The sequence below is a fragment of the Sturnus vulgaris genome, chromosome 18 (genome assembly GCF_052056855.1).
Source record: "Sturnus vulgaris isolate bStuVul1 chromosome 18, bStuVul1.hap1, whole genome shotgun sequence".
NCBI classification, from domain to species: Eukaryota; Metazoa; Chordata; class Aves; order Passeriformes; family Sturnidae; genus Sturnus; species Sturnus vulgaris.
The window spans coordinates 5,480,970-5,506,335 of record NC_142260.1 but is presented as its reverse complement, the minus strand read 5'-3'; the positions used below and the strand labels follow the sequence as shown (position 1 = coordinate 5,506,335).

Here is a 25,366-nt window from a genome sequence, read left to right as displayed (position 1 = left end):
CACACATATACCCAGTGTCACATACTCGGTGACACACATACACACCCGGTGTCACACACAGTGCCAAACACACAGTATCACACACATATACCCGGTGTCACACACACGCATCCAGTGCCACACACCCGGTGTCACACACATACACCCAGGGTCACACACCCAGGGTCACACACACCGCCAGTGCCACAGCCGGTGTCACGGCCCCTCCCGGGCGGGCGTGGCACCGGCGCTGTCCCCGCCCAGCCGCGCTGTCCCCGCCCCGCTGCCGGTGCGGCCGCGCCCCGTTCCGCGCTCCGCTCCCGCCGCTCCGGGCGCTGCCTCCGCCCGCGTCCCGGCGCCGCCGAGCCCCTCCCGGCCGCTCCCCGCTCCTCCGCCCGGCTCCTCTCCGGCCCCGTTCCGCTTCCGGGCGCGGTTCCGGTTCCGGGGCCGGCGGGTCGGGTCGGGCCGGGGCCGGTGCGGCGCCGGCGGCGGGGCCGGCGGCGCGGCACGATGGCGGACCTGGAGGCGGTGCTGGCGGACGTGAGTTACCTGATGGCCATGGAGAAGAGCCGCGCCGCGCCCGCCGCCCGCGCCAGCAAGAGGATCGTCCTGCCCGAGCCCAGGTGAGGCCCCGCTGCTGCCCCTCCTCTTGTCCGTCTGTCCGTCCGTCTGTCCGTCCGCCCCCGGCACCGCCACCCTCGGTCCCTTGGTCACCCCTTCCTGGCACCGCCCGCACGCGCCCGCGGGACACCGACACCTCCCGCACACGTGTGTGTGCCGGTCACACCTGCCCGGACACACGGATGTGGACACACGGATGTGGACACAGAGATGTGGACACACAGGGATATGGACACACGGATATGGACACACAAATGTGGAGACAGACAGGCACAGAGACGCACAGATATGGACGCACACGGATATGGACACACACGCGGATATGGACACACATGCGTCACGCCTGTTGCACAGACAGACACACGGACACACACACACATCCTGCCAGACACAGGGACACACAAACACGGACACATGGACACGGACACACATCCTGCCAGACACACAGTCACACCCAGCTGCATGTCCCCTCTGTCGCCGCTGTGTCACACCCATGTGTACACACACACACCCCTGTACCCAGGTGTGCAGAGGGTCACGGTCCCCACTCGCCATGCCAGATCCCAGTGCCCCCCTGTGCCTTCACTGCCAGGCACCTCTGAAGCTTTTTAGCGGGGACACTTGTCCTCACCCTCCCTTGGGCCCCAGTGCGTGGGACACACTGTGATCCTGGCACCCAGCAACGTGCCACGCTTGGGTGGGGACACACAGGATGGTAGGACATGCATGCTACCGGGGCTTGGGGACACGGGAGGAGGAGGAGAAGGACGGGTGGGGAGCAGAGTCCATCAGAGGGCATGGCTGAGCCCCTCCGGTGTGTCCCCAGCATCCGCAGCGTCATGCAGAAGTACCTGGAGGACCGGGGAGAGGTGACATTTGACAAGATCTTCACGCAGAAGATTGGTGAGCTGGGGACACAGGGGCTGTGGGGGACATGAGAGGCCACCTGGGCCAGCACCCACAAGCACGGGGCAAGTGTGGGTGGGCTGAGGAGCTGCACTGGTGGCCACCATCACAGCAAGAGTGGCCATGGGAATGGCAGGGGGGTTGTGGGGCAGGCTGGACACTGGTGCTGGGGGGCTGCGCCACATTCCCCACCCTGTGTCCCCTGCCCTGTCACTTCCCCCCACACCAGCGCAAACCGTCCGGGGCAGGAAGCGCCTCTCACTTCCTCCTGCCGGCTCCGGCGGTTTCCGGGCACGTCCGCCCTGCTCCGTGTGCCCGCCCGTGCCCCTGCCCCCACTGTGCCCCACAGCAGCCCCCTCACTGCCCCGTGGTGTCCCAGGGTGCTGCTCCCCATGCCAGCCGTGTCCTTGTCACCCTGTCATCGTGCCAAGCCCTCACCGGTCCCTGCTTGGCACTTCCCCAAGCCTGGCACTGGGGTGGCAGCAGGGCTGGGCAGGCCCGGGGGATGTCCCTGTGTTCCTTGGCTTGGGCTGAGAGGCTGTCATCTTTCACACTGTGACTCTGTCCCTGCAGGCTACCTGCTTTTCCGGGATTTTGCCTTCAACCAGGCTGAGGAGGCCAAGCCCCTGATGGAATTTTACGAGGAGGTGAGACAGGAGGACTCAGGGGACATCCCCCTGTGTGCACCAGGAGCGGGGTTGGTACCTCCATGGACACAGTGCCAGGAGCACCACCTGAGATGATAGTGCCCAGGGAGAGCTGGAGATACTGTCCAAGGGGATGGGATAACCTCTGCCATGGGACATGGCACCCAGAGGGGCCACAATTCCCAGCATTCCACGTGCCCCTGTCCCCTCTCCAGATCAAGAAGTACGAGAAGCTGGACTCGGAGGAGGAGCGAGCTACCCGCAGCCGCCACATCTTCGACCATTACATCATGAAGGAGCTGCTGGCCTGCTCCCATGTGAGTGCCAGGCAGCCAGCTGGGAGGGATGTCCCCACTGTCCCCACAGTGTCCTGAGGGAGACAAAACCTCCACAGACTCCATCCTGGGACCCACATCCCAGCCCTGTGGATGGGGGTTCCTCGTGCAACCCTGTTTGCCACTGTCCCTTCTGCCCGAGGTGACACGGTCCTGTCCCACTCACAGCCCTTCTCCAAGAGTGCCACGGAGCACGTCCAGAGTCGCCTGAGCAAGAAGCAGGTGCCCCCAGATCTCTTCCAGGTGGGCATCACCTGGGGCAGGGAAAGGGTCCTGGCCACCTGTAACACTCAGAGAGTGAATCCTTAGAGGGAGCTGGGGGTGACAGAGTCTCTTAAAGTGGGAGGGGAGTGTCCCAGGAGGAATGGAGACCCCAGGGGATGGCCCAGAATGTTGTGAGTGAGGGGGAATTTCTGGTGGTCCCCATGGGGTGGTGGGAGACTGGGAGCTGGAGGTAGCAGGGAGTCCTCACAGGGAGGTGATTGGGACCCTGGATGTCGCCCTAGGGGTTCCCAGAGCTAGTGATGTTGGAATCCCCAGAGACTGAGGTGTCAGAAGCATCCCTGGGGGTCTGGAAGTGACAATGGGGGGATGTGAAATCCCAGGGGTGGAGGAGACCCCACATCATGGTGGGCTTGGGGTGACCTGGCTGGCCCTGGGGACCCAGCCCTGAGCCCCGTGTCCTCCCCAGCCCTACATTGAGGAGATCTGCCAGAATCTGCGTGGGGGCATCTTCCAGAAATTCATTGAGAGGTGAGTTGGGAGGAAATTCCCATGCACATTGGGGTGTCCCATCCCTCTGTCTCCCAGCCCAGAGAGGGACCAGGGGTCCCCACACTGGGGACTTGGGGATCTCTTCCTTTCCCTGTGTCCCGGAGGGTGCTCCCTGTCTCTAGACAAATCCAGGGAGTCTTTGAAGGGTGTGTTTCTCAGGATCTCCACTCTTGCCCTCTTCCTTGCAGTGACAAGTTCACACGGTTCTGCCAGTGGAAGAACGTGGAGCTGAACATCCATGTGAGCAGGAATCCCTGCCCCTCACCTCCCAGGGAGGAGGATGTGCTTCCAGGGAACCTGTGTCCCTCACCTGGGAAAACTGGGGCAGGGGTTGGTGTCCAGGCTCATGCCAGTCTCCTCTTCACGCCTGCAGCTCACCATGAACGACTTCAGTGTTCACCGAATCATTGGCCGCGGCGGCTTCGGGGAGGTCTACGGCTGCCGGAAAGCGGACACGGGCAAAATGTAATGGGAATGCTCCAGCATGGACTGTCCCGTGGGCTTTTGGGGTGCTGGCGGGTCCCCGTGGCGTTGCTGTGGTGACACCTTGCAGGGAGGGCTGTGGGAATATTGTCGTGGCTACAGGCGCCCAGGGCTGGCAAGGAGGTCACAGCTGTGGGCAGGAGCTGGGTGCTGGCCCTGCTGCTTGGACATGGTGGCTGCAGGGACTCTGTGTCCCCTCCCCAGGTACGCCATGAAGTGCTTGGACAAGAAGCGCATCAAGATGAAGCAGGGCGAGACTCTGGCCCTCAACGAGCGCATCATGTTGTCCCTCGTCAGCACTGGGGTGAGGAGACATGGGTGCTGGGCCAGGGGACAGGGACAGGGACAGGGACAGGGACAGGGAGGGTGACCCAGTGTCTCCTCGTCCTGCCAGGACTGCCCGTTCATCGTGTGCATGTCTTACGCCTTCCACACGCCTGACAAGCTCAGCTTCATCCTCGACCTCATGAACGGTGAGACCCTGGCCCTGAGCCACTCCCAGGGCACAGAGCGCCCTGCCCACACCTGCTCTGGGTGACAGCTGGTCCCTGTCCCCACAGGGGGGGACCTGCACTATCACCTGTCCCAGCACGGCGTCTTCTCAGAGGCGGAGATGAGGTTCTACGCGGCTGAGATCATCCTGGGCCTGGAGCACATGCACAGCCGCTTTGTGGTGTACCGTGACCTCAAGGTGACTGTCCCCACCTGCAGGGACATCCCCAGGCTTTTAGAAACCCCTTCTGTGGGCACCCACAGGTGTCACAAACCCTGCAGCAGCCCTCAGAACGCTTTGGGCACTCACCAAGCCCAAAGGGCACGCTCAGGTCTAATGGAGACCCCAACGGCAAAATCCATGGGCACCCTGAGACTTCAGGAGCCCCAAATCCCACAAAGCCCCCCAGGCTCACCACCCCCATCCCCATGGGCCACTCTGGGGCTCAGGGAGTCCCCTGGTGTCTCTGCAGCCAGCAAACATCCTCCTGGACGAGTTCGGCCACGTCCGCATCTCCGACCTGGGCCTGGCCTGCGACTTCTCCAAGAAGAAGCCCCACGCCAGCGTGTGAGTGTGCCCACACCCCTGCCCGCCCTGCCCCCCCGCCCGGGGCGGCCCCTGACCCCCCTGTGCCCCCTCCCCAGGGGCACCCACGGGTACATGGCGCCGGAGGTGCTGCAGAAGGGGGTGGCCTACGACAGCAGCGCCGACTGGTTCTCGCTGGGCTGCATGCTCTTCAAGCTGCTCCGGGGGTGAGTGTGGGCTCAGCTGGGCACAGCTGGACACAGCTGGGCACAGCTGGGCTCTGCTGAGCCCCCTCTCCCTCCACGCCACAGGCACAGCCCGTTCCGGCAGCACAAGACGAAGGACAAGCACGAGATTGACCGGATGACTCTCACCATGGTGGGTGGGGGCAGTGAGGGGGCTGTGGGCATCCGCTGGCCTTCAGGCACACACAGGGCATCAGGACAGATGATCTTTGCCTGGAGCACACGTTTGTGCCCATCTGTGTGTCAGTGTGTGTCCCTGTCCCCACTCATCAGTGTGCTCATGGAATCTCCCGCAGGCTGTGGAGCTGCCGGACTCCTTCTCCCCGGAGCTGCGCTCCCTGCTCGAGGGGCTGCTGCAGCGAGATGTCAACCGGCGCCTGGGTTGCATGGGGCGAGGGTCAGTGTCCCCCAGGCCCCCACGGGACGGGTCAAGGTGTGCTGGCACAGCCCCCCTGCGGCCATGCTCACCTGCCCCCCTCCCTCCACAGGGCACAGGAGGTGAAGGAAGAGCCCTTCTTCAAGGGCCTGGACTGGCAGATGGTGTTCCTGCAGAAGGTGAGGGGTGTGTGCCCATGGCTGGGGACAGGGACAAGGACACCGATGTGGGCAGTCACCCCTCTGACCCCCATTGCTGCCCACAGTACCCGCCGCCCCTCGTCCCGCCCCGTGGCGAGGTGAACGCGGCCGACGCCTTCGACATCGGCTCCTTTGACGAGGAGGACACCAAGGGCATCAAGGTACCGGGCACAGGGGAGAAGCGTGGGGGCGTGGGGTGTCCTGCAGCGTCTCATCCCGGCATCCCACCCTGCCCAGCTGCTGGAGAGCGACCAGGAGCTGTACCGCAACTTCCCCCTCACCATCTCCGAGCGCTGGCAGCAGGAGGTCACCGAGACCGTGTTTGACACCGTCAATGCCGACACCGACAAGCTGGAGGCTCGCAAGAAGGCCAAGAACAAGCAGCTGGGCCACGAGGAGGGTGAGTGGGGCCGGGGACCCCCACCCCGAACCACCCCTGGCCACATCCCAAGTGCTGATCCAGCCCCCCTGTGATCCCAGAGTATGCCATGGGCAAGGACTGCATCATGCACGGCTACATGGCCAAGCTGGGCAACCCCTTCTTGACGCAGTGGCAGCGCCGCTACTTCTACCTCTTCCCCAACCGCCTGGAGTGGCGTGGGGAGGGCGAGTCACCGGTAAGGAGGGCACGGCACGGGGGGTGAGGGGTGGGGAGCACCTGGTGGGGGCACGGGGACCGGGCTGAGCCTGTCCCCCCAGCAGTCCCTGCTCACCATGGAGGAGATCGACTCGGTGGAGGAGACGCAGGTGAAGGAGCGCAAGTGCATCCTGCTCCGCATCCGCGGGGGCAAGCAGTTCGTGCTGCAGTGCGACGTGAGTGTGTCCCCCATGCCACCTCTGGCTGCTGGCCACCTCCTGCTGCCTGCTAGCCATCCCCTCTGCTGGCTATTAGCCGCCTCTTGCTGGCCACTGGCCCTGCATGTTTAGTCCTTCAAGCCGTGCCAGGGCATCAATACTGAAAACGTGAGGCAACCCCACACTTGGGGAGGCCCAACCACCCTGTGCCCTGGCCCTGTCCCCCGTCCTGACCCAGTTCCTGCCCCGCAGAGCGACCCCGAGCTGGTGCAGTGGCGGAAGGAGCTGCGGGACGCGCAGCGCCAGGCGCAGCAGCTGCTGCAGCGGGTGCCCCGCATGCAGAACAAGCCCCGCTCGCCCGTGGTGGAGCTCAGCAAAGTGCCGTTCATCCAGCGCTCCCCCAACGGGCTCTGACCCCTCCCCGCGCCCCCTTCCCCCTTCCCACCCCACCTCTAATTTATTGGGTTGGGTTCCCGCGTGTCCCCCCGCTCTCCGTGTGCCCGGGAGGGGCGGGGGGGGGGACACGCCCGGTGCCGGTGTCACCCGGGGGCGTGGCTGCGGTGACACCTGCGGCACCTTCTCCCCGGTGTGCCCCCCCGGTCCTCCAGGAACTCTCCGGCTCAGATGAAGGCAGCCCCCGTCCCTTCCGCCCGCTTCCCAGTGCCGTGTGTGCCAAAGGGGCCGGCGGGGACCCCCAGCCGGCATGTCCCCTGCTCCCTGCGCGGCTGTGCCCATCCCGTGGGTGACAACCCCTCGTGTGTGTGCGTGTGTGGCTGTGTGTGAGTGTGTGCCCAGGGGGACCCCTTGTAAATACTGTGCCACGGGTCCCCTGCGCCCCTGGCTCTGCCACTGCCCCTCCTGCCCCTCCCCAGGGCACCCCCAGTCCCCTGCCCTCCCTCCTGAGGAGAAAGGAGCAGGTGGGACCCCCTTAAATCAGCCACAGGTGGGCCTAGGGGTGCCCCCTGCCCCCCAGTCCCCGGCAGCATCTGTAAATATTGGTCTCTGGTCGCTCTGCTCCCGGGGCTGGGGGGCGCACCGGGCAGGGGCGGCACCGAGCAGGGCTGGGGCAGTGAGTGAATGAGGTTTTCATGAGCAGAGATGTGAGAATGCCAAAAAAATAAGAGTTTTTATAATAAAAAGATAAGAAAACATCATCCGGCTCTACCTCACTGCGTGGGGGAGAGATGTCTCCTTGCCCGCTGTGGGTGGCACGGAGTCCTTGTCATCTCCTGTGGTGTGGGAGCTTCCTGTATCTCCCCTATGGACACACCAGCACTTTGGGGACATCCCGGAGCATCCCCAAGCCCCACAGGATGGGAATCCCAGGCCACCGTGGGCTGCTGGGGGTTGTGTGCCCTGTTGCTTCGCTGTGCCCAGGGATGATCTTGGCTGTCACTTGTCACCAGCCAGTGCAGGTGCCACCTCTCCTGCCCACACTCTGCCTGCGGGAAGCGCGTTAGGGCGCGGCGCAGCCGGGCTGGTGCTCCGGCATTCCTGGGGAGCGGCTGGGATGGGATGGGATGGGATGGGATGGGATGGGATGGGATGGGATGGGATGGGATGGGATGGGATGGGATGGGATGGGATGGGATGGGATGGGATGGGATGGGATGGGATGAACTCAGGACCCACTGACGTTAGGATGTAAAAGGGGTCAAGGGAGTCCTGGGCCCCCGCAGGGAGTCCAGCAGAAAATGTTGGGCACTGGCAGTCCCAGCTGGGAACTAGTGGGTCCCTGGTTTCAACCCCGATGGGAGGAGGCTGAGAAGGGGCGGCCCCGGCCTGTGTCCGGTGCCGGTTCCAGACCCATTCCTGGTGCTGCTGAAGTGGCGGTGCCCACAACCACGGCGCCATTCCCAGTGCCTGCTCCCATTCTCGTTCCCGATGCTGATAACGTGTCAGGTGCCCCGCTCCCGACACCTCGCTCCCTTTCCCGCTGCCCGTTCCCTTTGCCGGTGCTCGGTGCCAACGCCCGTTCCCTTCTCCTGTTCCTTCTCCCGGTGCCCGTTCCGGGTGGCGATGCCGCCCCCTTTTCCCGTTCCTTTTCCCAGTGCCCGCTCCCGGCGGCGATGCCGTCCCCTTTTCCCGTTCCTTTTCCCGGTGCCCGTTCCGGGTGGCGATGCCGTCCCCTTTTCCCGCTCCCGGTGCCGCTGGCTGTTCCCGGTGCCCGGTGCGGCCCCGCCCCGCGCCGCCGCGCTGCGCCGCCGCCGCCCCCGCGCAGCCATTGCGGGCAGGCCCCGCGCTGCGGCCCGGTCCGTCCGCCCCGGCGGCCCCGGGGACATGGTGCCGGGATGGCCCGGCCCGCCGAGACCTTCCCGCTGCACCGGCTCGTCTGGCACAACCGGCACCAGGCGCTGGACAGCGCCCTGCGCGCGGGGACGGTGGGAACGGCGCCGGGAGCGGCACCGGGAGCGGCGCCGGGGAGCGGGCACCCCCCCACGCACCGGCACCGGGAACGGGAGCGGGAGGGGAGGGGATGGGATGGGAGGGAGAACGGCTGGGCCCGCAGCGCGGGGGTGGGGGGACTGGGAGCGCTGGGAATGCTGGGGGGAACTGGGAGCGCTGGGGGAAACCGGGAACGCTCTGCGCGGCGGGGGGGGGGGGGGGCGGGATACTGGGAGAACGGGAAGGACCGGGAGCACTGCTGGGACTGGGAGCACTGGGGGATATTGGGAGCACTGCGGGAACGGGGAGCCTGGAGGGACTGGGAGCACTGGAGGGAGATGGAGAGCATTAGGAAAAGCTGGGACACGGGGCACTGGGAGCGCTGAGGAGAAGACTGGGAGCATTGCAGAGGGACTGGGAGCACAGGAGACTGGGAGAACTGGGAGCACTGGATGGAGCTACTGGGGGCATAGGGAACTGGAAGGAGGCTGGGAAGACTGGGAGCATGGGGAACTGGCTGGGACAGCACTGGGAGCATTTGGGGAGACTGGGAGTGCTGGAGGAAGACTGGGAGTGGTGTGAGGACTGGGAGTACCAAGGGAGACTGGGACTCAGGGGACTGGGAGCACTGGAAGAACTGGTGGCACTGGAAGGACTGGTGACACTGGGATAATAAGGGACTGTGGCACCACAGGCCTGGAAGCAACTGGGAGCACTGGGGATATGGGGGGCTGGGAGCAGCAGGCCTTGGGAGCATGAGAGATGCAGGGGGAGCACTAGGGTGGCACGGGGAGGGGACAGTGACCCCAGCACCCTTCCAGCACGACGTGGAGCTGACAGACCCACGTGGCCGGACGCCCCTGGAGCTGGCCGTGTCTCTGGGCCACCTGGAGTCAGTGCGGGTGTTGCTGAGGCACAACGCCAACGTGGGCCGGGAGAATGCCAATGGATGGACGGGTACAGGGACACCACAGGGACTTGGGGACACCATCCAGGGGTGCGGGTGGCCTCTGGCTGATGGCACCCCGTGTCCCCAGTGCTTCAGGAGGCGGTGAGCACGGGGGACCCCGAGATGGTGCAGCTGGTGCTACAGTACCGTGACTACCAGCGGGCAACGCGGCGCCTCGCCGGCATCCCCGAGCTACTCAGCAAACTGCGGCGGGTACAGCCCCCCCAGAGCTGCACCCTGCACCCCAAAGCTCCCCAGGGACACCCACCAGCTCCATCACTTCACTCAAGACTCCCCACTCTCCAGTGACTCCAGCAGAGAGTCCCCAAGCCTCCTCCATGACCCCACTCTTTCCCCAGGGACACACTACCTATCCAACATCACTTCCCCAGATTGCCCTGATCCCCACCCAGTACCCCAATAGAGATCCCCATCCCTGCTCTTCCCACATCCCCAGTGGTCTGAGAAGGGACCTCCAGTCCTCCTCAGAAGCCCCCATTCTTTCCCTGGGGAACACCTGCTTCTCTTTTTCCTCTGGTACTCACTGCTTATCCTTCCCTGTGGACCCACACTAATGACTGCACTCTCTCTGATCCCCACCCAGGACCTCAGTAGGGACCCCCATCCCTGCTCCCCATACTCCCCCCCTCCCCAGTGACCCCAGCAGGGAATCCTGAGCCCCTCCATATCCCCCACCATGTTCCTCATCCCTTTCAGGCATCCGACTTCTACGTGGAGATGAAGTGGGAGTTCACAAGCTGGGGTGAGCGTGGCCGGGCTGGGCGGGGCGGGGCAAGGGTGTCCCCAGGGCCCACCCGGGCTGCGGGGCTGAGGGGTTTTTGTGCCCGCAGTGCCCCTGGTGTCCAAGGTGTGTCCCAGTGACGTGTACCGAGTGTGGAAGCGCGGGGAAAGCCTGCGGGTGGACACCACCCTGCTGGGCTTCGAGCACATGACGTGGCAGCGCGGCCGCCGCAGCTACATCTTCAAGGGGGAAGGTCAGCTCCAGCCCCCCCGCGGCCCCTCTGTCACCCTGGGGAGTCCCCAGGCCCCCTGCACCATAAGTGCACTCCTGTAAAGACCTGTCTGGGTTCCCTGGGGGCCCTCCAGTCTTTGTGGGGAGCCACAGACCCCCTGCACTATAAATACACTCCTGTAAAGACCCCAGATTCCTTACAGGGACTCCCCTGGAATCTTCCTGACCCCCTGCACTATAAACACTCCCATAAGGACCTCCCAGATGCCGTCTAGGGACCACAGGGTATTCCAGCTCCCCCCTTCCTAGAGGAACACCTCAGTTCTTTTACATGTATCAGGGACCCCCAATTCCCCAGATCTCCCAGGGAAACCTCAGTTCCCCCTTCCTGAGGGAACCACCCCAGCTCCTACATGTATGAGGGACCCCCAATCCCTCCAGATCCCCAGTGTCCCCCAGCTCAGGGGTTGTCACAGGGGGCTGAGTGCTGACCCCTCTGGTGTCCCCACGCAGATGAAGGGGCCGTGGTGATGGAGGTGGACCACGACAAGCAGGTGGTGTACACGGAGACGCTGGCACTGGCCCTGCACGAGCCTGAGCTGCTGCTGGCCGCCATGCAGCCCACCGAGGAGCACGTGGCCGGCCGGCTCACCTCACCCATCGTCTCCACACACCTGGACACCCGGAACATCGCCTTCGAGAGGTGGGACGGGGAGTGCTCAGAGGGAAGGGGAAATGTGGGCGAAGGGGAAGGAAACGCTGGTGCAAGAGGGGGTGACTTGAGGCCTCCCCTCTCTGCCAGGAACAAGTCTGGGATCTGGGGCTGGCGATCAGAGAAGATGGAGATGGTCAGTGGCTACGAGGCCAAGGTGAGCATGGAGCCATGGGGGAGCACTGGGGATGCCCTGGAGTGTGGCAGGCCTGACGGTGTCCCCACACAGGTGTACAGTGCCAGCAACGTGGAGCTGGTCACCAAGACCAGGACGGAGCATCTCTCTGACCAGGACAAGTCACGCAGCAAAGGTGACAGCCCTCTCAGCCAGTCGAGGGCCTTATACACAGTGGGGATGTGCCACTCTTCCCGGGTGGCACAGATGTCAGGCATGGGACACTGTGGGAATAATGTATCAGGCATGGGACAGCATGTAAGATGTCAATCATGAGGGATGTGACTGGTGACAGCCCTGGGAGTCTCTCCTACTGCCCACACCTCACCCCTGCACCCTCTCTCCCCCCAGGCTCCAAGACCCCCTTCCACTCCTTCCTGGGCATCGCACAGCAGCACGGCACCCACAATGGGGTGAGTGGCCATCCCAGGGGGCCCTGGGGAAGCTAGGGGTCTCCAGGGGGGCTGAGCAGTGCTGCTGTCCCCACAGACACCTGTCCTGCAGGCTGCCAGCCCCACCAACCCCACAGCTATCACCCCCGAGGAGTATTTTGACCCCCACTTCGACCTGGAGACCCGCAACATTGGGCGCCCCATCGAGATGTCCAGCAAGGTGCAGAGGTGAGGCCACCGCCCCAAGGTCAAGACCTATGGGATGGTGACAGAGACGTGGGAATGTGGTACTGAGCATCAGGACCCATGGGGTGGTGACAGGGTCCTTGAGGCCATGCCACTGTTGTCCACATCCCAGGGGTGTGGCCAGGGCGCCAGGGCGGTGTCACTGGGGTGGTGCTGGTGGCCGGTGGCCCTGCCAGGTCCCCGTGCCCACGGTGGTGCCTGGGCAGGTTCAAGGCGACGTTATGGCTGTGCGAGCAGCACCCACTGTCACTGGCGGAGCAGGTGACGCCCATCATTGACCTCATGGCCATCTCCAACGCCCACTTTGCCAAACTGCGTGACTTCATCACCCTCAAGCTGCCCCCTGGCTTCCCCGTCAAGATCGGTGAGAGGGAAAGCTGGATTTGGGGTGGGATTCATAGGGGCAGGAATTCATCGGGGCCTTAACTGACCCCTGTACCTGCAGAGATCCCCCTGTTCCACGTGCTCAACGCCCGCATCACCTTCAGCAACCTGTGTGGGTGTGACCAGCCGCTGGGCTCCGTGCGGATCTGTGCCCCTCAGGAGCCCTCCGGTGCCCACCCCCCCGGCACCCAGCCCTCGGGGCCCAGAGGTGAGGCTGGGGGGCCAGGGGGATTCTGGGGCCGGGGGGTGCTGGGACTCCGTGGAATGGGGTGGGGTGACGTGGGGTGTCACAGGGTGCTGTGGGGTGGGGTGAGGTACCGTGGGCACAACGTGCCACAGCTATGGGATGCCGTGGGACGCTGTGGGGTGCCATGGGGACACCCGAGGGTGCTGAGGGCTCTCTGTGTGTGGCAGCATGGCCGTTCCCGTGTGAGGTGGAGGCGGGAGTGTTCGAGGTGCCAGCAGGGTACACGGTGCTGGGCGCAGGGCGCAGCGAGCCCCTGCGGGATGAGGACGATGATCTGCTTCAGTTCGCCATCCAGCAGAGCCTGCTGGACGCCGGCACCGAGACCGACCAGGTGCTGCCACGCCCCCTCACCTAGGCACGTCTCGCACTCACCTGGACACGTCCCTAACATGTGGTCACACCCCACAGGTGACCATCTGGGAGGCGCTGACCAACACCCGCCCCGGCGCGGAGCCACCGCCCTACGATGAGGACCTGCAGCTCGAAAGGTGAGGTTCCGTCCGTGGGGGCGTGGCCTGGGGTGCCACACCCACCTCACCTGGGCGGGGGAAAACTGGGAGGGGCAGGGGTTAAAGGTGTCAGGGTGTGGCATGGGGAGGGGCTGGAAGGGAGGAGCTTCTTACTTCCCAATGGGTGTGGCTACCCACGGGTGTGGGTGTGGCTAGCAGCTGGGCAGGGCATGTGGGGAGGGGCATGGCTCTTCAGGCCATGAAGGAGGTGTAGCCACCAGGGGTGGGGCACAGGTATGCCAGAGCGGGGGGATATGGCTTCTATGACAGGAGTGTGGCTCTCATGTGGCCCCGCTGCTGTCCCCTCCCCAGGGCCCTGCAGGAGAGCATGCTGCTGCAGGCTGGGCCCAGCGCGGAGCCCCCGGCCGCCGGGAGCCCCCCCGGAGCGGGCGGCGGGAGCCCCCCGGGCCCCCCCGGGTACGGCAGCTTCGCGGAGCAGCTGCGCCTGGCCATGGCGCTGTCGGAGCGGGAGCAGGAGGAGCGGGAGCGGCGGCGGAGGGAGGAGGATGAGGAGCTCCAGCGCATCCTGCGCCTCTCCCTCACCGAGAAGTAGCGCCCCGGGGCGCTCCACACCGGCACAGGGACGTCCCACGAGGGGACGGGGGTGTCCCATGTGGGGTCACCCCACGCACGGACGCGGATGTCCCGCGTGGGGACACCCCTTGCAGGGATAGGGACACCTCACCCAGAGGACACCCCGATGTGGGCACTGTCCCACACCAGGGTGCCCCAGCACGAGCACAGCCTTGCCTGGGGAGCAGCCGGTGCCGGGATGGCCCCCCCATGATGGGGACTCCCCTGATGTGGGCACAGCCCCCGCACAGGGAATCTGATCCAGGGATCCTCCTACCCCCGGGACCCCCAATCCAGGGCTCTTCTCCCACCAGGCTCAAACCTCAGCCCAGGGATCCTCACCTGGGGACCGCCCCTCCAGGGATAACCCTGTGCCCAGGACCCCTCCCTAGGGACCCCCTCCTCTTTAGTGTTGTACTGTGACCCCATGGGGGGCAGACGGACCCGGAGATCCCCGTGGGATGCAGGTGATCCCTATTTTATGGCACTGAAGTGTGGGGGGACTGCTGGGAGACCCCCCAGGCCTCGTCCTTTGGGGCAGTGGGGGGTCAGGGGGGCCTCGAATGTCTGTACATATACATATACATATATTATATATATATACACACATGTGTGTCTGTGCCTGGGGGGTGATGGGTGGGGTGTCCCAGGGGTGGAGCCTGGGAAAAGGGATGGATCCTGCTGGTAGGGTGGGGCTCAGGTGATGGGGCTCATCCAGTAAGCGTGTGGGTGGCACTAGTGGGCTGCTCCTCTTCAGCTCGCCCTAAATCTGGCCCGGTGCCCCCATTCCTGGTCCAGGGATTGATTTATTTTGTTTATATTACTCAGGAAAAGACCCCTGTCCAGGGAGGGGGGGCTTGGCTGAGGACCATGGGGTCACAAGGGTATTTTTGGGAGTGACCTGCCGAGGACACTTGGGGCATTCCCATCGGCTGAAACCTGGGGTGTCCTCGGGGGGTCCACAGTTTCTGGGGATCCTGGGAAGCCATCACAGGTTCTGGACGCCTGGGGGAGGGTCCCAAGTGCCAGGGACCCTCGGAGGGTTCCCACTTTGGAGGAAATGGGGATGTCTCAAGGGCTGGAGTGTCAATCCTGCTTTGTCCACAGGGATGTGGGGCCCGGGGGGCTGCGGGGCACCGGGGACGTGCCGCTCTGAGGGAGGGCGGTCTGGGAATCCCGGCTGCGGTGTTTCCGTGGCGGGGGAGGCCGTGCCGCGCCAGGACGTGCCCGGGGCCGTGCCCGCTCCCGCTCCCGTTCCCGTTCCCGTCCGGGCGGGGCAGCGGCGGCGCTTCCTGGTGCGGGGGGGGCGGCGCGGCGGGGCATGGCGCTGGTGACGGTGCGGCGGGCGGGGGGCTCCGCCGGGGGCCCCGCGGTGAGTGCGGCACCGGGACGGGAGGAGACGGGGCATCCCGGCCGAGATGGCACGGGGGGTGGGCGGGGGATCCCGGACCCCCGGGAGGTCCCGGTGCGGGCTGGAATAGAAGATCCCGAGGGAGCACGGATTGTCCCAGAGCCTCGGGGGGCCCAGTGCGGGGAGTACGGGGTTGGCCTGGGGATCCCGGAGCTCCTGCGGGTCCCGGTTTCCTGAGGAAATGGGCCGGTTCGGGGGATCCCGGTATGGGGAGTAGGGGCCACGCGGGGGTGTCTCGGAGCCCCGGGGGTTCCCGGTGCTCCGGAAAGTCCCAATGTGGAAGGTCCCGCTGTCCCGGGGGTGCCAGCGCGGGGGTGGAGGGGTGAAGGTTGCTCCGGTCGCTCCCGGTGCGGGGTCATCCCAGGCGCTTCAATGGGACTTTACGAGTTTACTGGGAGCCGAGTTGCCCTCAGCACGCGTTGGAGTTTCCTGTGCTCCCGTCTGGGGTTTCCCCATAGTTAAGGGAGGAATATGGAGGTGTGGATGAGGGGATGGTTGTCCCAAGTTGCTCCCACTTTCCTCATCGTTCCCAGTCCCTTCGTTGTCCCGGTGTCCCCCAGTGCCACCCCCTCGTCCCGTAACCACTGGGCCTTTTCATCCCAGGCCCTCCCCTTCCAGCACTTTCACTCCGCCAGGGATGGGGGGGCAGAGGGACAGGACACCCTCCCACCATCCTGAGGGGTGTCCCCATCTCCACAGACCTCGTTGGGCCCACATTATTTGGGGAGGGGAGGGGGTTTAGGGGGTCACTGGACTGTCGTGTCCATGCTGGTGGGAGCTTGTGGGACCCTCGAGCCTGGTCCATACCCTGGGGTCACATTTCCCCCAGAATTGCGTCCCAATTTGCAGGAGGAAGATGTTCCCAGACGTGGCCAACTGCAGCGACGGTGAGAGGGGGTTCCAAACCTCGGGGTGGGAGACACTGGGGTGGGATGGGGACAGTTTCCCCACCTTGGCGGCACTCTGGGGGTGCCCTGGGTGCTCAGGACCCTCTTGCCCCCCAGGCAGAGCTTTGTCATGGTCAAGGGGGCCGCACGGCTGCTGCCCGCGGAGGAGCCGCCCCCGGCCGATCCCCCCCCGGCCGAGCCCCCCTGCAAGGCCCCGGGACAGCAGGAGCAGCACCTGCACCTCATGATGCAGCTGCTGCGCCCCCAGGACGCCATTCGGCTGGTAGGACATGGATCCCACCTCCAGGAATGTGGGGATGGGATGGGGGCAGGGAAAGAGATGGATGAGGATAGGAGCAGTGACAGGATGGGGATGGGAAATGGATGGGAACAAGATAGGGAGAGAAAATGGACAGAATGGGACAGGATGGGGTGGGATGAAGATGGGGATGCAAACAGGAACATCGAGAAAGGGTATGGGAATGCAATAGGGATGGGATGGGGACAGGGATGGAATGGGAAGTGATGAGGAGGGGACATGGCCCAGCCTGATGCTCCTTCCTGGTCACTGGGAGTACTGGGAAGGGGCAGATCCCTCCTCCGATGCTCCCCCTTCGGCAGGCTGTGCGGCTGGAGTCGGCGCGGCCGCGGCGGGTGCGGTACCTGCTGGTGGTGCGGCCGGAGGAGGCGGGAGCCGAGGCGGAGACGGCGCTGCTGGGAGTGGATTTCGCCCACGAGGGGTGAGCGGGGTGCGGGGGGGGCCCGAGGGAGCGTCAGGCACTCCCTGACCTCTGCCTGCCCCAGGGCCACCTGCTGCACCCTGGGCATGGTGCTGCCCCTCTGGAGCGACACCCAGGTGTTCCTCGACGGCGACGGGTAAGGGTGGGGCGGAATTTTGGGACAGGGAGGGGCTTAGAGAGGTGGGGGTGCCCACCCTGACCCACGTGTGTCCTCGTCACGCCCAGGGGTTTCAGCGTGACATCGGGGGGACAGACGCGCATCTTCAAGCCCATCTCTGTACAGACCATGTGGTGAGCGAGGCCCGAGTGTGACCACGGGGGGCCTGGGGAGCACCCTGGGCACGGGAGGTGTGGGTGGCATGATGGGCACAAGGGGGGTGGGCACCACCTCGGGGATAGGGGACGCAGGCACTGTCATGGGTACAGGGGATCTCACCTCCACAACGGACTCGGGGGATGTGGCACCTCTGTGGTGGCCATGGGGACACGGGCACCACGCTGGATACAGGGATGTGGGCACAGGAGATTTGGGTATCACCATGACCACCACCTTGGGCACCTAGGCACAGTCATAGGGATGGAGCTGGGGAGGGTTTGGGTGGCACCCACACGCTGGGGACAGCCAGTGAGGAGGACATAGCTGTCGGGGTGGCGCCGGGGTGGCGGTGGCAGTGCAGGGGTGGCAGGTGCTGTGCGGCAGGGCCGTGCTACAGGAGCTGCACCTCGCCTGCGAGGACGCGGCCCGCGGCGGGCACATCCCCGGCGGCCCCGCGCTGGCCTGGGCCCGCGGCTACGCAGCAGCGCTGGGCTCGGAGCAGAGCTGCCTCAACGAGTGGCTGGCCATGGCCGACCTCGAGTCCGTGCGCCCCGCCTCGCCCACACCCCTGCGGTGAGCTCCCTGCAATGCCCCTGCCACACCCCACGGCCTGCTGGCCAATCGCTGCCGCGCCTGGCAGGGCGTGGCATGGGTAGGGCAGGTGACACCAGTGACAAAGCGGTGCCACTGCCAGGCCGGCGATGCCGGAGCTGTCAGAGCAGGCGGTGCGGGCGCTGCTGCGGGAGGTGATGGCCGCTGCTGACCTGGAGAATGTCACGTCCAAGGAGGTGGGTGGCACCGGGCAGGGTGTCCTGGGCACGGGCAGAGCCGGGCAGGGCTGTCCCTCACCCAGGTTGGTGCCCAGGTGCGGGAGGAGCTGGAGCGACGCACGGGGCACAGCCTGGCCGAGCATAAGGATTTCATTGACAACGAGATGCTGCTGGTGCTGGCGCAGATGGATCGGCCTTCCCGGGTCTTCCCGCACCTTTTTCTGGTGGGCAGCAGGGCAGGCAGGGAGGGCGGGGTGGGTGGCAGTGTCCCCTCCCCTCACCGCTGTCACCGCACAGGGCTCCGAGTGGAACGCAGCCAACCTGGAGGAGCTGCAGCAGAATAAGTGAGCATGGGGTGGCACTGTCGTGGGGTGGCATAGGGTCATCATGGGGTGTCCCTGGGGTGTCACTCGTGTCACCGCAGGGTCACCCACATCCTGAATGTGGCGCGGGAGATCGACAACTTCTTCCCGGCGCTGTTCACCTACATGAACGTGCGGGTGTACGACGAGGAGGCGGCCGAGCTCCTGCCTCACTGGAATGACACCTTCCTCTTCCTCTCCCGCGTCCGGTCAGTGGGCATGGGGGGTGACACCACGGGGAACATCGGGGGCACAGAGGGGCAACAGAGAGGGGGACATCGGGAGAGGTCTTGGTGACGGAGGTGCTGAGATGTGCTGGGGCATGGCATCCTGGGGAGCAGTGGGGTGGCTGGGGACATGGGGAGCTCTGGGGTCACTGGGATAGCTGGGGGACACTGGAAGCCCTTGTGGACACGATGTCCCTGAGGACTCCAGGGTGGATGGAGGACACTGGGAGCTCTGTGGACACGGTGTCCCCGAGTGGCCCCCGTGCCATGGTGGCAGCAGTGGGTGCTACAGGGCGGCGGGAGGCCGGGCGCTGGTGCACTGCCGGATGGGGCTGAGCCGCTCGGCCGCCACGGTGCTGGCCTACGCCATGAAGGAGTTCGGGTGGCCCCTGGAGCGGGCGCTGCGGCACGTCCGGCACTGCCGGCCCGGAGTCCTGCCCAACCCCGGCTTCATGCGCCAGCTCGATTTCTACCAGGGCATCCTGAGTGCCAGGTGAGTGGGGACAGGTGGGTAGGGTCTGGCATAACCACACCCCTATGGGTTAAGAGGGTGTGGCCTGTTGGGACCACACCCCTTTATATGGAGTGGGTGGTGTTTATGTGGCCGCGCCCTAACCGGAAAGGTGTGGAATTTTGTGGGGGAGGAGCCTATGGGAACACTACCCTGCCGCGTGGGTGCGGCTCCCGGGAGGCGTGGCCAGGCGCTGATTGACAGGTCTTTGGCAGCCGGCACAGCAGCCTGTGGGAGCCCCGAGCGGCCGAGCAGGCGCCGTACTCCGAGGAGGACACGGCGAGGGACTCGAGTGGCCTGTCCCCGCTGTCCTCCCCGCTGTCATCCCCGCAGCCCTCCGAGGAGGAGGCGGCTGCTGGAGGCCTGCTGGGGGCTTCCCGGCGCCCACGCATCTCCCTGTGCTCTGTCATGCGGAGCATCAGCCTGCTGGAGACCCCCGAACCCCCCGAGCTGCTAGGGGAGCCCCACGCCGGGGAGGTGAGCAGGGGTCGGGGAGGGATGAAGGGTCCAGCTGTGGGGTGACAACAGTATGGGATGACCCCGCTGTCCCCCCTCAGGTGTTTGAGGCCACGGAGGAAGCAGAGGGTCCCTCGCCGAGGTCACGACCCTCTTCCCGGCCGCGCGGGGTGGTGCGCCAGGCCAGCCTGGACGGCGGCCCCGCCCCGTTTGGTGACCACACCCATAGTGGTGACCACACCCATGCACCTGGCCACGCCCACACTGATGAACCCACTCCTTAATTGGGGGGCTCGGGACAGCGCCTCCTCACTGCCATGGAAACAAGGGGAGGGCGTGGGCTGCTCCTGGGGGCGTGGCCAGCGGGCCGGCACGCCCCGCCCACGCCCCGCCCGCACTCTGGGACTTGGAAGTGCCTCTGCCTCAGCCCCACACGCACAAACACTGACACCGCTCTTGCACTGGCAATAAAGTGTGGAAATGGCAGCCCCTCATGGCCTTGTGACCCTGAACACCTGGAAAGTTGGGGTGCTGTCAGTAGGGACCAGAGTGAACGCTTTGGGGGCACCGGGCGGGTACAGGGACTCAGCGGCGCCATGTTGTGCGACACGGAGGAAACTACAACTCCCGGCGGCCTTTCCACGAGAAGCACAACTTCCGGGTTGCCACGGCAACCGTCGCGGCCTAGGCCTGGACTGGCCCCTAGACTGGAATCAGGGCTGGAATTAGTGCTGGAAGCGGGACCGGGGCAGTCCCGAGGCCCGACAGCGGAGGACTGAAGCCCACAGAGAGCCCGCAGCTCGCTGTGGCCGTAGCAGAGGGGAAAGCCAGGTGCTCCACCCACCAACCCGTGAGATGGCATCAACCCCCTCCCACCATGGTGTCCCTTCATATTGCGTCACCCCTGACCTACAGGACACCTTCCACTAGCTCGGGTTGCTTCATCCAGGCCTTGGACACTTCCACGGATGGGCAGCCACAGCTTCTCTGGGCAATCTGCCATGGCCTCACCACCCTCACAGGGAAGAATTTCTTCCCAAAATCCCATCTAAACCCACTCTCCCAGGGAAGGAGCTTCCTGGCTGGAACTGCCCCTGAGGCTGCTGCTGTCCACCTCCTTGGGCTGTTCCTGCGGCTGGAGCCATCCCAGACTTTTCCCCCTTTCCTGGGACACCCACCATTCTCCCAAGGAAGCAGCATGGGAATCTCCCTCCTTCTTCCCACCAGGAGGGCACAACCCTGGGTTGGCTGAGTGTAGGGTGCTTATTTTTTGTGGGTCCACCTAAACACCTCCATCCTGTGCCCAGCAGAGGAATTATGTCCTTGTAGAAGACATCCAAGGGACTGCAGCTCCAACAGCGGGACCAGATCGGGCTGGATAACACAATCCAGAGGGTCAGGAGCTTGCAGTGAGAGTGGGATGGGAGCTGTGGGTGGCCCCCCACCCATCCCATCTTATCCCAGGTTACTGCCACCTGCAACGCTTCATTGCAGCCTTGGGATAGAAACAATTTATTTTATTGATGAAGCAACAGAAAAAGCTGGTGAATTGAGTCATCAATAACCTGAATAATTAACAGACACTTCCTGTTATTTATGATTCTGCACACAGCAAAGCTGCTGATTAGGGTTGCTAAACATATAAATCCCACAGACACTGTCACTCTTCCCACCCCACTGCAGGACATCCCCACAATCCACAGCCACTTGCCTCACCACCCCATGCTTACTTTCACCTGATTTATTACCTCATTCTTCATTTTTTCGCCCCTGTGGGAGGGCGATTTTTTTCTCCCATTCCAGGGAGAAAAAAATCCCGTCTCCCCTTCTCCATCCAAGAACAGATTTTTCTCCCTGGATCCCAGTTGGGTGGCATTAAACCATGTGGCTGGACACGCCACCTGGCTTTTTTTTGGAGGGAATGCAACTCCCTGCCCTCCCCTTGTACCCCAAGAGCTTCACCCCACCCCGTACCCCCCCCAGACAGCACACGGCACCCCTTCCTTCGCTCACACCAGGTTTAATCCTCCCGGTGTCCCTGGAACTGGGTCTGGGTGTGTCGGGAATGGTCTCCCCCACTCCCTCGGCGCGGCGGCTCAGAGCTCGTACTCGTGCCAGAGGCTGCGGGGGCACAACGGGGGTCAGCGGGAAGGGCGGGGGGCACCGGGAGAAGATGCCCTGTGCCTCCCACCCACCCACCCACCCATCCTTTCTCCTATCCCACACCCACCTGTAGGTGACATCGGGGTTGTCCCGGTGCTCCAGGAGGGCGTCACGGATGGTGCCGGGGGGGCTTAGCCCCAGCTCTTGTGCCCGCTCCCAGCGCTGCAAGCGGGTGATCCCTGCGGGATACCGGGGACTCAGCGGGGCCGGCGGGAGCCCGGGGCCACCGGGACAACCGGGACAACCGGGGGTGCTTACCGGTGCAGGGTCCGTATTCCCAGGAGAGGTCGAAGCGCCGCAACATCTCCAGGAGCGCCGGGTCCAGGGGGGGCTGCGAGGGGGCGCGGGGACTGTCCCGCACCTTCACCTTCACCTTCACCTTCACCTTCACCTTCACTTTGTCCTTGTCCTTGTCCTTCTTGTTCTTGTCCTTAAGCCTGCCCGGGGGCCGCCCCGGGCCCCGCCGCCGCGGGAAGGAGTCGGTGATGCGCCGGGGCTGCTCCATGGCCCTGCGCGACATGGAGCTGGCACGGCCCCGCCAATCCCGGGAACCGGGCGGGACCCGCCGCTACCGGGAACCAGCGGGAGGGACCCAAGGGACCCGCCCCTGCCTGTGGCCGGGCGGAAGCGGCGGGGCCGGGCTGTGGTTGTGGAGCCGGCCGCTGCCACCGTCGGCCACTGCCGCCCTCGGCCACTGCCACCGTAGCGGTGGTCCCCGTCCCTCGCGCCCTCCGGCACCCCCCGGCTGTCCTCGGGTGCTGTCACCCCTCCCAGTTGTCCGCGCCACCAGCCGCACTGTCACCCCCGCGGCAGTTCCTGTCACCCCGAAGGCGCTGTCACCTCCATCCCAGTGTTCCCTGTTCCCCTGGCACTGTCACCCGTGTCAGTGGCTGTCACCCCAGGCACTGCCACCCCCCTGGTTGTGCTCACTACTCTCTGGCATAGTCACCCCTGTAACTGTCGCCATCACCTCAGGCACTGTCACCCCTGTGGTTCTCCCTGTCCCCCTGGACATTGTCACCCCCACCCTGGACACTGTCACCTCCCTGTCTGTCCCCATCAGCCCCCCAAACCATGACTCACTCTGGGACACTGTCACCCTCTGCCCTGTCCCACTCTGTCCTGTGTGTCACTGTCTGTCTCTCCAGTGCCTGCCTGTACCACTCCCACTGTGATTGAGAGGGTAACACTGCAGGTGCCACCGGTGTAGATTTGCCTGAGGCTTTCAGGCCTCCCTTGGGGAACCGAGAATAACTGGGGTGACTCCCAGGGGACCCTGCTGTGTGCCTCAGTGGTGACACGTGAGCCACCAAGCTGTGTCACCACTGTAACGGTCAGTGCTGAGGGGACACAAAACCCCACAGCAGCCGCCAGAGACTCCACATCACTGTTTAATTTGAGGTGGGCACAGAGAGGGGACAGCAGGGCCTCAGGGCCCATCCCTATCCAGGCTGGGATTGTGCAGGATGTAGCTGCAGATCCCAGGCAGGCGCTGGTGGCCCAGCAGCTCCTGCAGCTGCTGCATGGGCTGGTTCCTCAGCGCTGTGTGCCCGAATGTGGGGAACCCGCGGGCGTGTGCCCTCTGCGCCGCCACCGTCAGTGCAACCTGCATGTGGCCGTGCCGCCGGTGCTCGGGCAGAGTGTAGCTGTGGGTGCCCGTCCCAAAATGATCCGTCAGCACCCAGGCCACGGGCTGCCCGCTGCTGTCCTGCAGGCAGACTTGCGGGAAGCGCCCCAAAAGCTCAGCCAAGTAGCGCCGGCTGCGGGCGTTCCCCCCGTAGGGCCACGTGTCGTTGAGCAGGTCCACGTGAGAGGGGCTCAGGGAGCCCAGGCGCACCCCAGGGGCTGGCCTGAGTGAGGCAGGGGTCAGTGAGGGGCTCAGGGGTGTCCCCATGTGCGGACAAGGGTGGGGGCTCTCACCGGGGCTCGGGCATGGTGCTGGGGTCAGGGTGCCAGTAGGAGTAGTACTCAACAATGTCCAGCTCCACACCCTTCTTCCCTGCCAGGTCCTGGGACACTGTGGTCACCCCGTCCTGTAACCCTAGAGATGGGGATGTCAGGGGGTCCTCTTCCCGCTGTGCCCCAGCATCCCTGTCCCCAGCCCCTCCATGTGACCTCAGTGTCCTCCTCAGTGTCCCCAGGGGCTATCTGCAACCCCAGCCTCTATTCCCAGCACGCAAATCCCCACTTCCAATGTGCCCAGTACCCCAGTCCTGCCCTCAGCGTCCTCAAATCCAACCACAGTGCTCCCCAGTATCCCCAAGGACCCACAGATCCAGCTGCAATGCTTCCCAGTGTCCCCAGCATCCCCAAGTCCAACCCCAGTACCTCCCAGGACCCTGCTTCCAGGGTACCCAACAGTGCAATTCCCTAGTGGCCTCCAGCACCCCCAAATCCAACCAGGGTTCTCCCCAGCACCCTAAATCCCACCCCAACACTTCCCACTGGTATCACCCATCAAACCCCTTCCCAGCACACCAAATCAGGCCTCCAGTGCTCCCCAGCACATAAACTCCTATCCCCAGTGTCCCCCAGCAACCCCAATTCCCTCCACCAGTACCTCCCAGTTCCTCCAACAGCTCTCTCCCATGTCCCACGCTCCCAGTGCTGCTCCCCACCTCTCATAGAATGCCCAGTCCCTCCCCAGGACCCCCCCAGGACCCCGGTGTCCCCAGGCCACCGATGAGGGTGAAGGCGGCATTCCAGGGCAGGCACCCGGGGGTCTCCACCAGCGCCCGGTACGCCCCCAGGTCCCGGTAAAACGCTGCTTGCATGTTCCAGTAGCTATCGTTCACCGGCACCTGGGGGCACCCATGGGAGCTCTGAGCACACCTGGCACATGCCAGGGCACCGTGTCACTCCCCTCCTGCAGTGCCCCATGTCCCCATTGGCCACCTCTCCACTGGGCCGGGCCAGCACAGCGCCGAATTCGGGCCACTTGTCCACCAGCATCTCATACTGGCCAGGGTTACCCCGGTTGATGTTCAGCACTGCACCGAAGACCTGGGGGGAAAGGGGGTCAGCAATGAGGGACAAGGAGGGGACAGATGTGGGTCAGGGATGGGGGCTTGATATGGGGGCAGATGTGGAGTCAGAGCTAGGGGGATTGTGGGAGCAGATATGGGGTCAGAGCTGAGAAGAGGGGGCAGATGTGGGGGACAGCGTGGCAAAAGGGTCCTAATGACACGGAGGTCCCTATCACCGGCAGGGCAAGGGGCAGGCTCTTCCTCAGGATCTCCTCCAGGCGCTGCAGCTGGGCTGGGCACGTCAGGATCTTCATTGTCCTGCCGAGAGACCCTCAATAACAGGGGGACAGGACCACCAGTCATTGCCTCTGTACCTTTCCCCACCCCTTTCCCCATGGCCCCCAGCTCCTCCAGCACTCACCCTGCAACAGTCCTGAGTCTGTGGATTCCAGGGGGCCGTGGAGTGGGAGTGTGGAGACTGTGTGGCACTCTGTGACAATGGTTACCACCGGCTGTCATGGGCCAGCGAGTGTCCCCTGCCTTGGGGGCAGCGGGCAGGGTCCATCCTGCTGAACACTGGGCACTGGGCCAGCCCTGAGGCCGTCTGGGGACGGGTGCTCGGCTGGGACACTC

General features: G+C 64.8%; 5 protein-coding genes across 8 annotated transcripts; 3 read left to right on the top strand and 2 right to left on the bottom strand.

Annotated features, from left to right (window-relative positions):
- The first annotated feature begins 315 nt into the window (after positions 1-315).
- Positions 316-7,530, top strand: GRK2 (G protein-coupled receptor kinase 2). 2 transcript variants are annotated; one of them, XM_088175553.1, is made up of 21 exons: positions 316-602; positions 1,427-1,503; positions 2,080-2,153; positions 2,369-2,470; positions 2,657-2,731; positions 3,180-3,241; positions 3,451-3,502; positions 3,636-3,727; positions 3,950-4,049; positions 4,140-4,218; positions 4,306-4,436; positions 4,711-4,805; positions 4,883-4,990; positions 5,075-5,141; positions 5,305-5,405; positions 5,497-5,563; positions 5,650-5,745; positions 5,822-5,984; positions 6,065-6,201; positions 6,287-6,397; positions 6,632-7,530. In XM_088175553.1, the coding sequence occupies exons 1-21, from the start codon at positions 490-492 to the stop codon at positions 6,791-6,793; spliced, it is 2,064 nt and encodes a 687-aa protein (XP_088031679.1). In that variant the 5' UTR covers positions 316-489; the 3' UTR covers positions 6,794-7,530. The 2 variants fall into 2 exon arrangements, with proteins under 2 accessions (XP_088031679.1, XP_014734200.1); XM_014878714.2 differs by having other exon boundaries at positions 318-602; positions 6,284-6,397.
- Positions 7,531-8,629: 1,099 nt separating this feature from the next.
- On the top strand, positions 8,630-14,531 carry ANKRD13D (ankyrin repeat domain 13D). Its single transcript, XM_088175384.1, has 15 exons — positions 8,630-8,760; positions 9,586-9,721; positions 9,802-9,926; positions 10,431-10,476; positions 10,565-10,708; positions 11,200-11,389; positions 11,489-11,555; positions 11,628-11,709; positions 11,925-11,986; positions 12,063-12,193; positions 12,418-12,575; positions 12,657-12,803; positions 13,010-13,173; positions 13,251-13,330; positions 13,664-14,531. Exons 1-15 carry the CDS (start codon positions 8,671-8,673, stop codon positions 13,902-13,904), a joined length of 1,863 nt encoding a protein of 620 aa, XP_088031510.1. The 5' UTR covers positions 8,630-8,670; the 3' UTR covers positions 13,905-14,531.
- A 693-nt stretch (positions 14,532-15,224) lies between these two features.
- SSH3 (slingshot protein phosphatase 3) lies at positions 15,225-20,093 on the top strand. 2 transcript variants are annotated; one of them, XM_088175549.1, is made up of 14 exons: positions 15,225-15,296; positions 16,185-16,222; positions 16,340-16,505; positions 16,844-16,962; positions 17,027-17,098; positions 17,188-17,253; positions 17,663-17,851; positions 17,973-18,066; positions 18,144-18,272; positions 18,346-18,392; positions 18,473-18,619; positions 18,930-19,130; positions 19,364-19,625; positions 19,706-20,093. In XM_088175549.1, exons 1-14 carry the CDS (start codon positions 15,246-15,248, stop codon positions 19,886-19,888), a joined length of 1,764 nt encoding a protein of 587 aa, XP_088031675.1. In that variant the 5' UTR covers positions 15,225-15,245; the 3' UTR covers positions 19,889-20,093. The 2 variants fall into 2 exon arrangements, with proteins under 2 accessions (XP_088031675.1, XP_014734172.2); XM_014878686.2 differs by lacking the exon at positions 15,225-15,296 and having other exon boundaries at positions 15,419-16,222.
- Positions 20,094-21,100: 1,007 nt separating this feature from the next.
- Positions 21,101-22,663, bottom strand: POLD4 (DNA polymerase delta 4, accessory subunit). Its single transcript, XM_088175552.1, has 3 exons — positions 22,026-22,663; positions 21,835-21,946; positions 21,101-21,725 (listed from the first exon to the last, which is right to left on the bottom strand). The coding sequence occupies exons 1-3, from the start codon at positions 22,285-22,287 to the stop codon at positions 21,701-21,703; spliced, it is 399 nt and encodes a 132-aa protein (XP_088031678.1). The 5' UTR covers positions 22,288-22,663; the 3' UTR covers positions 21,101-21,700.
- A 474-nt stretch (positions 22,664-23,137) lies between these two features.
- On the bottom strand, positions 23,138-25,262 carry LOC106854689 (glycine N-acyltransferase-like protein 3). Of its 2 annotated transcripts, none has more exons than XM_088175551.1 (5): positions 25,155-25,262; positions 24,663-24,770; positions 24,448-24,568; positions 23,688-23,808; positions 23,138-23,617 (listed from the first exon to the last, which is right to left on the bottom strand). In XM_088175551.1, the coding sequence occupies exons 2-5, from the start codon at positions 24,717-24,719 to the stop codon at positions 23,197-23,199; spliced, it is 720 nt and encodes a 239-aa protein (XP_088031677.1). In that variant the 5' UTR covers positions 24,720-24,770; positions 25,155-25,262; the 3' UTR covers positions 23,138-23,196. The 2 variants fall into 2 exon arrangements, with proteins under 2 accessions (XP_088031677.1, XP_088031676.1); XM_088175550.1 differs by lacking the exon at positions 25,155-25,262 and adding an exon at positions 24,970-25,047.
- Positions 25,263-25,366: the final 104 nt, after the last annotated feature.

What these genes read in the sequence shown, in the direction of transcription:
- GRK2 (XM_014878714.2), top strand. Translation starts at nt 490, where the DNA reads ATGGCGGACCTGGAGGCGGTGCTGGCGGACGTGAGTTACCTGATGGCC. An exon ending in CATCCTCGACCTCATGAACG is followed by an intron (nt 4,219 to 4,305) that starts GTGAGACCCTGG and finishes CTGTCCCCACAG; the next exon opens with GGGGGGACCTGCACTATCAC. An exon ending in AGATGGTGTTCCTGCAGAAG is followed by an intron (nt 5,564 to 5,649) that starts GTGAGGGGTGTG and finishes TGCTGCCCACAG; the next exon opens with TACCCGCCGCCCCTCGTCCC.
- ANKRD13D (XM_088175384.1), top strand. Translation starts at nt 8,671, where the DNA reads ATGGCCCGGCCCGCCGAGACCTTCCCGCTGCACCGGCTCGTCTGGCAC. An exon ending in GAATGCCAATGGATGGACGG is followed by an intron (nt 9,722 to 9,801) that starts GTACAGGGACAC and finishes CCGTGTCCCCAG; the next exon opens with TGCTTCAGGAGGCGGTGAGC. An exon ending in ATGTCCAGCAAGGTGCAGAG is followed by an intron (nt 12,194 to 12,417) that starts GTGAGGCCACCG and finishes GTGCCTGGGCAG; the next exon opens with GTTCAAGGCGACGTTATGGC.
- SSH3 (XM_014878686.2), top strand. Translation starts at nt 16,101, where the DNA reads ATGCTGGTGGGAGCTTGTGGGACCCTCGAGCCTGGTCCATACCCTGGG. An exon ending in GTGTTCCTCGACGGCGACGG is followed by an intron (nt 17,099 to 17,187) that starts GTAAGGGTGGGG and finishes CGTCACGCCCAG; the next exon opens with GGGTTTCAGCGTGACATCGG. An exon ending in TCTTCCCGCACCTTTTTCTG is followed by an intron (nt 18,273 to 18,345) that starts GTGGGCAGCAGG and finishes GTCACCGCACAG; the next exon opens with GGCTCCGAGTGGAACGCAGC.
- POLD4 (XM_088175552.1), bottom strand. Translation starts at nt 22,287, where the DNA reads ATGTCGCGCAGGGCCATGGAGCAGCCCCGGCGCATCACCGACTCCTTC. An exon ending in GGAATACGGACCCTGCACCG is followed by an intron (nt 21,947 to 22,025) that starts GTAAGCACCCCC and finishes GGTATCCCGCAG; the next exon opens with GGATCACCCGCTTGCAGCGC. An exon ending in AACCCCGATGTCACCTACAG is followed by an intron (nt 21,726 to 21,834) that starts GTGGGTGTGGGA and finishes GTGCCCCCGCAG; the next exon opens with CCTCTGGCACGAGTACGAGC.
- LOC106854689 (XM_088175550.1), bottom strand. Translation starts at nt 25,047, where the DNA reads ATGAAGATCCTGACGTGCCCAGCCCAGCTGCAGCGCCTGGAGGAGATC. An exon ending in GCCTGCCCCTTGCCCTGCCG is followed by an intron (nt 24,771 to 24,969) that starts GTGATAGGGACC and finishes CTTTCCCCCCAG; the next exon opens with GTCTTCGGTGCAGTGCTGAA. An exon ending in TGCCGCCTTCACCCTCATCG is followed by an intron (nt 23,809 to 24,447) that starts GTGGCCTGGGGA and finishes CCCCATCTCTAG; the next exon opens with GGTTACAGGACGGGGTGACC.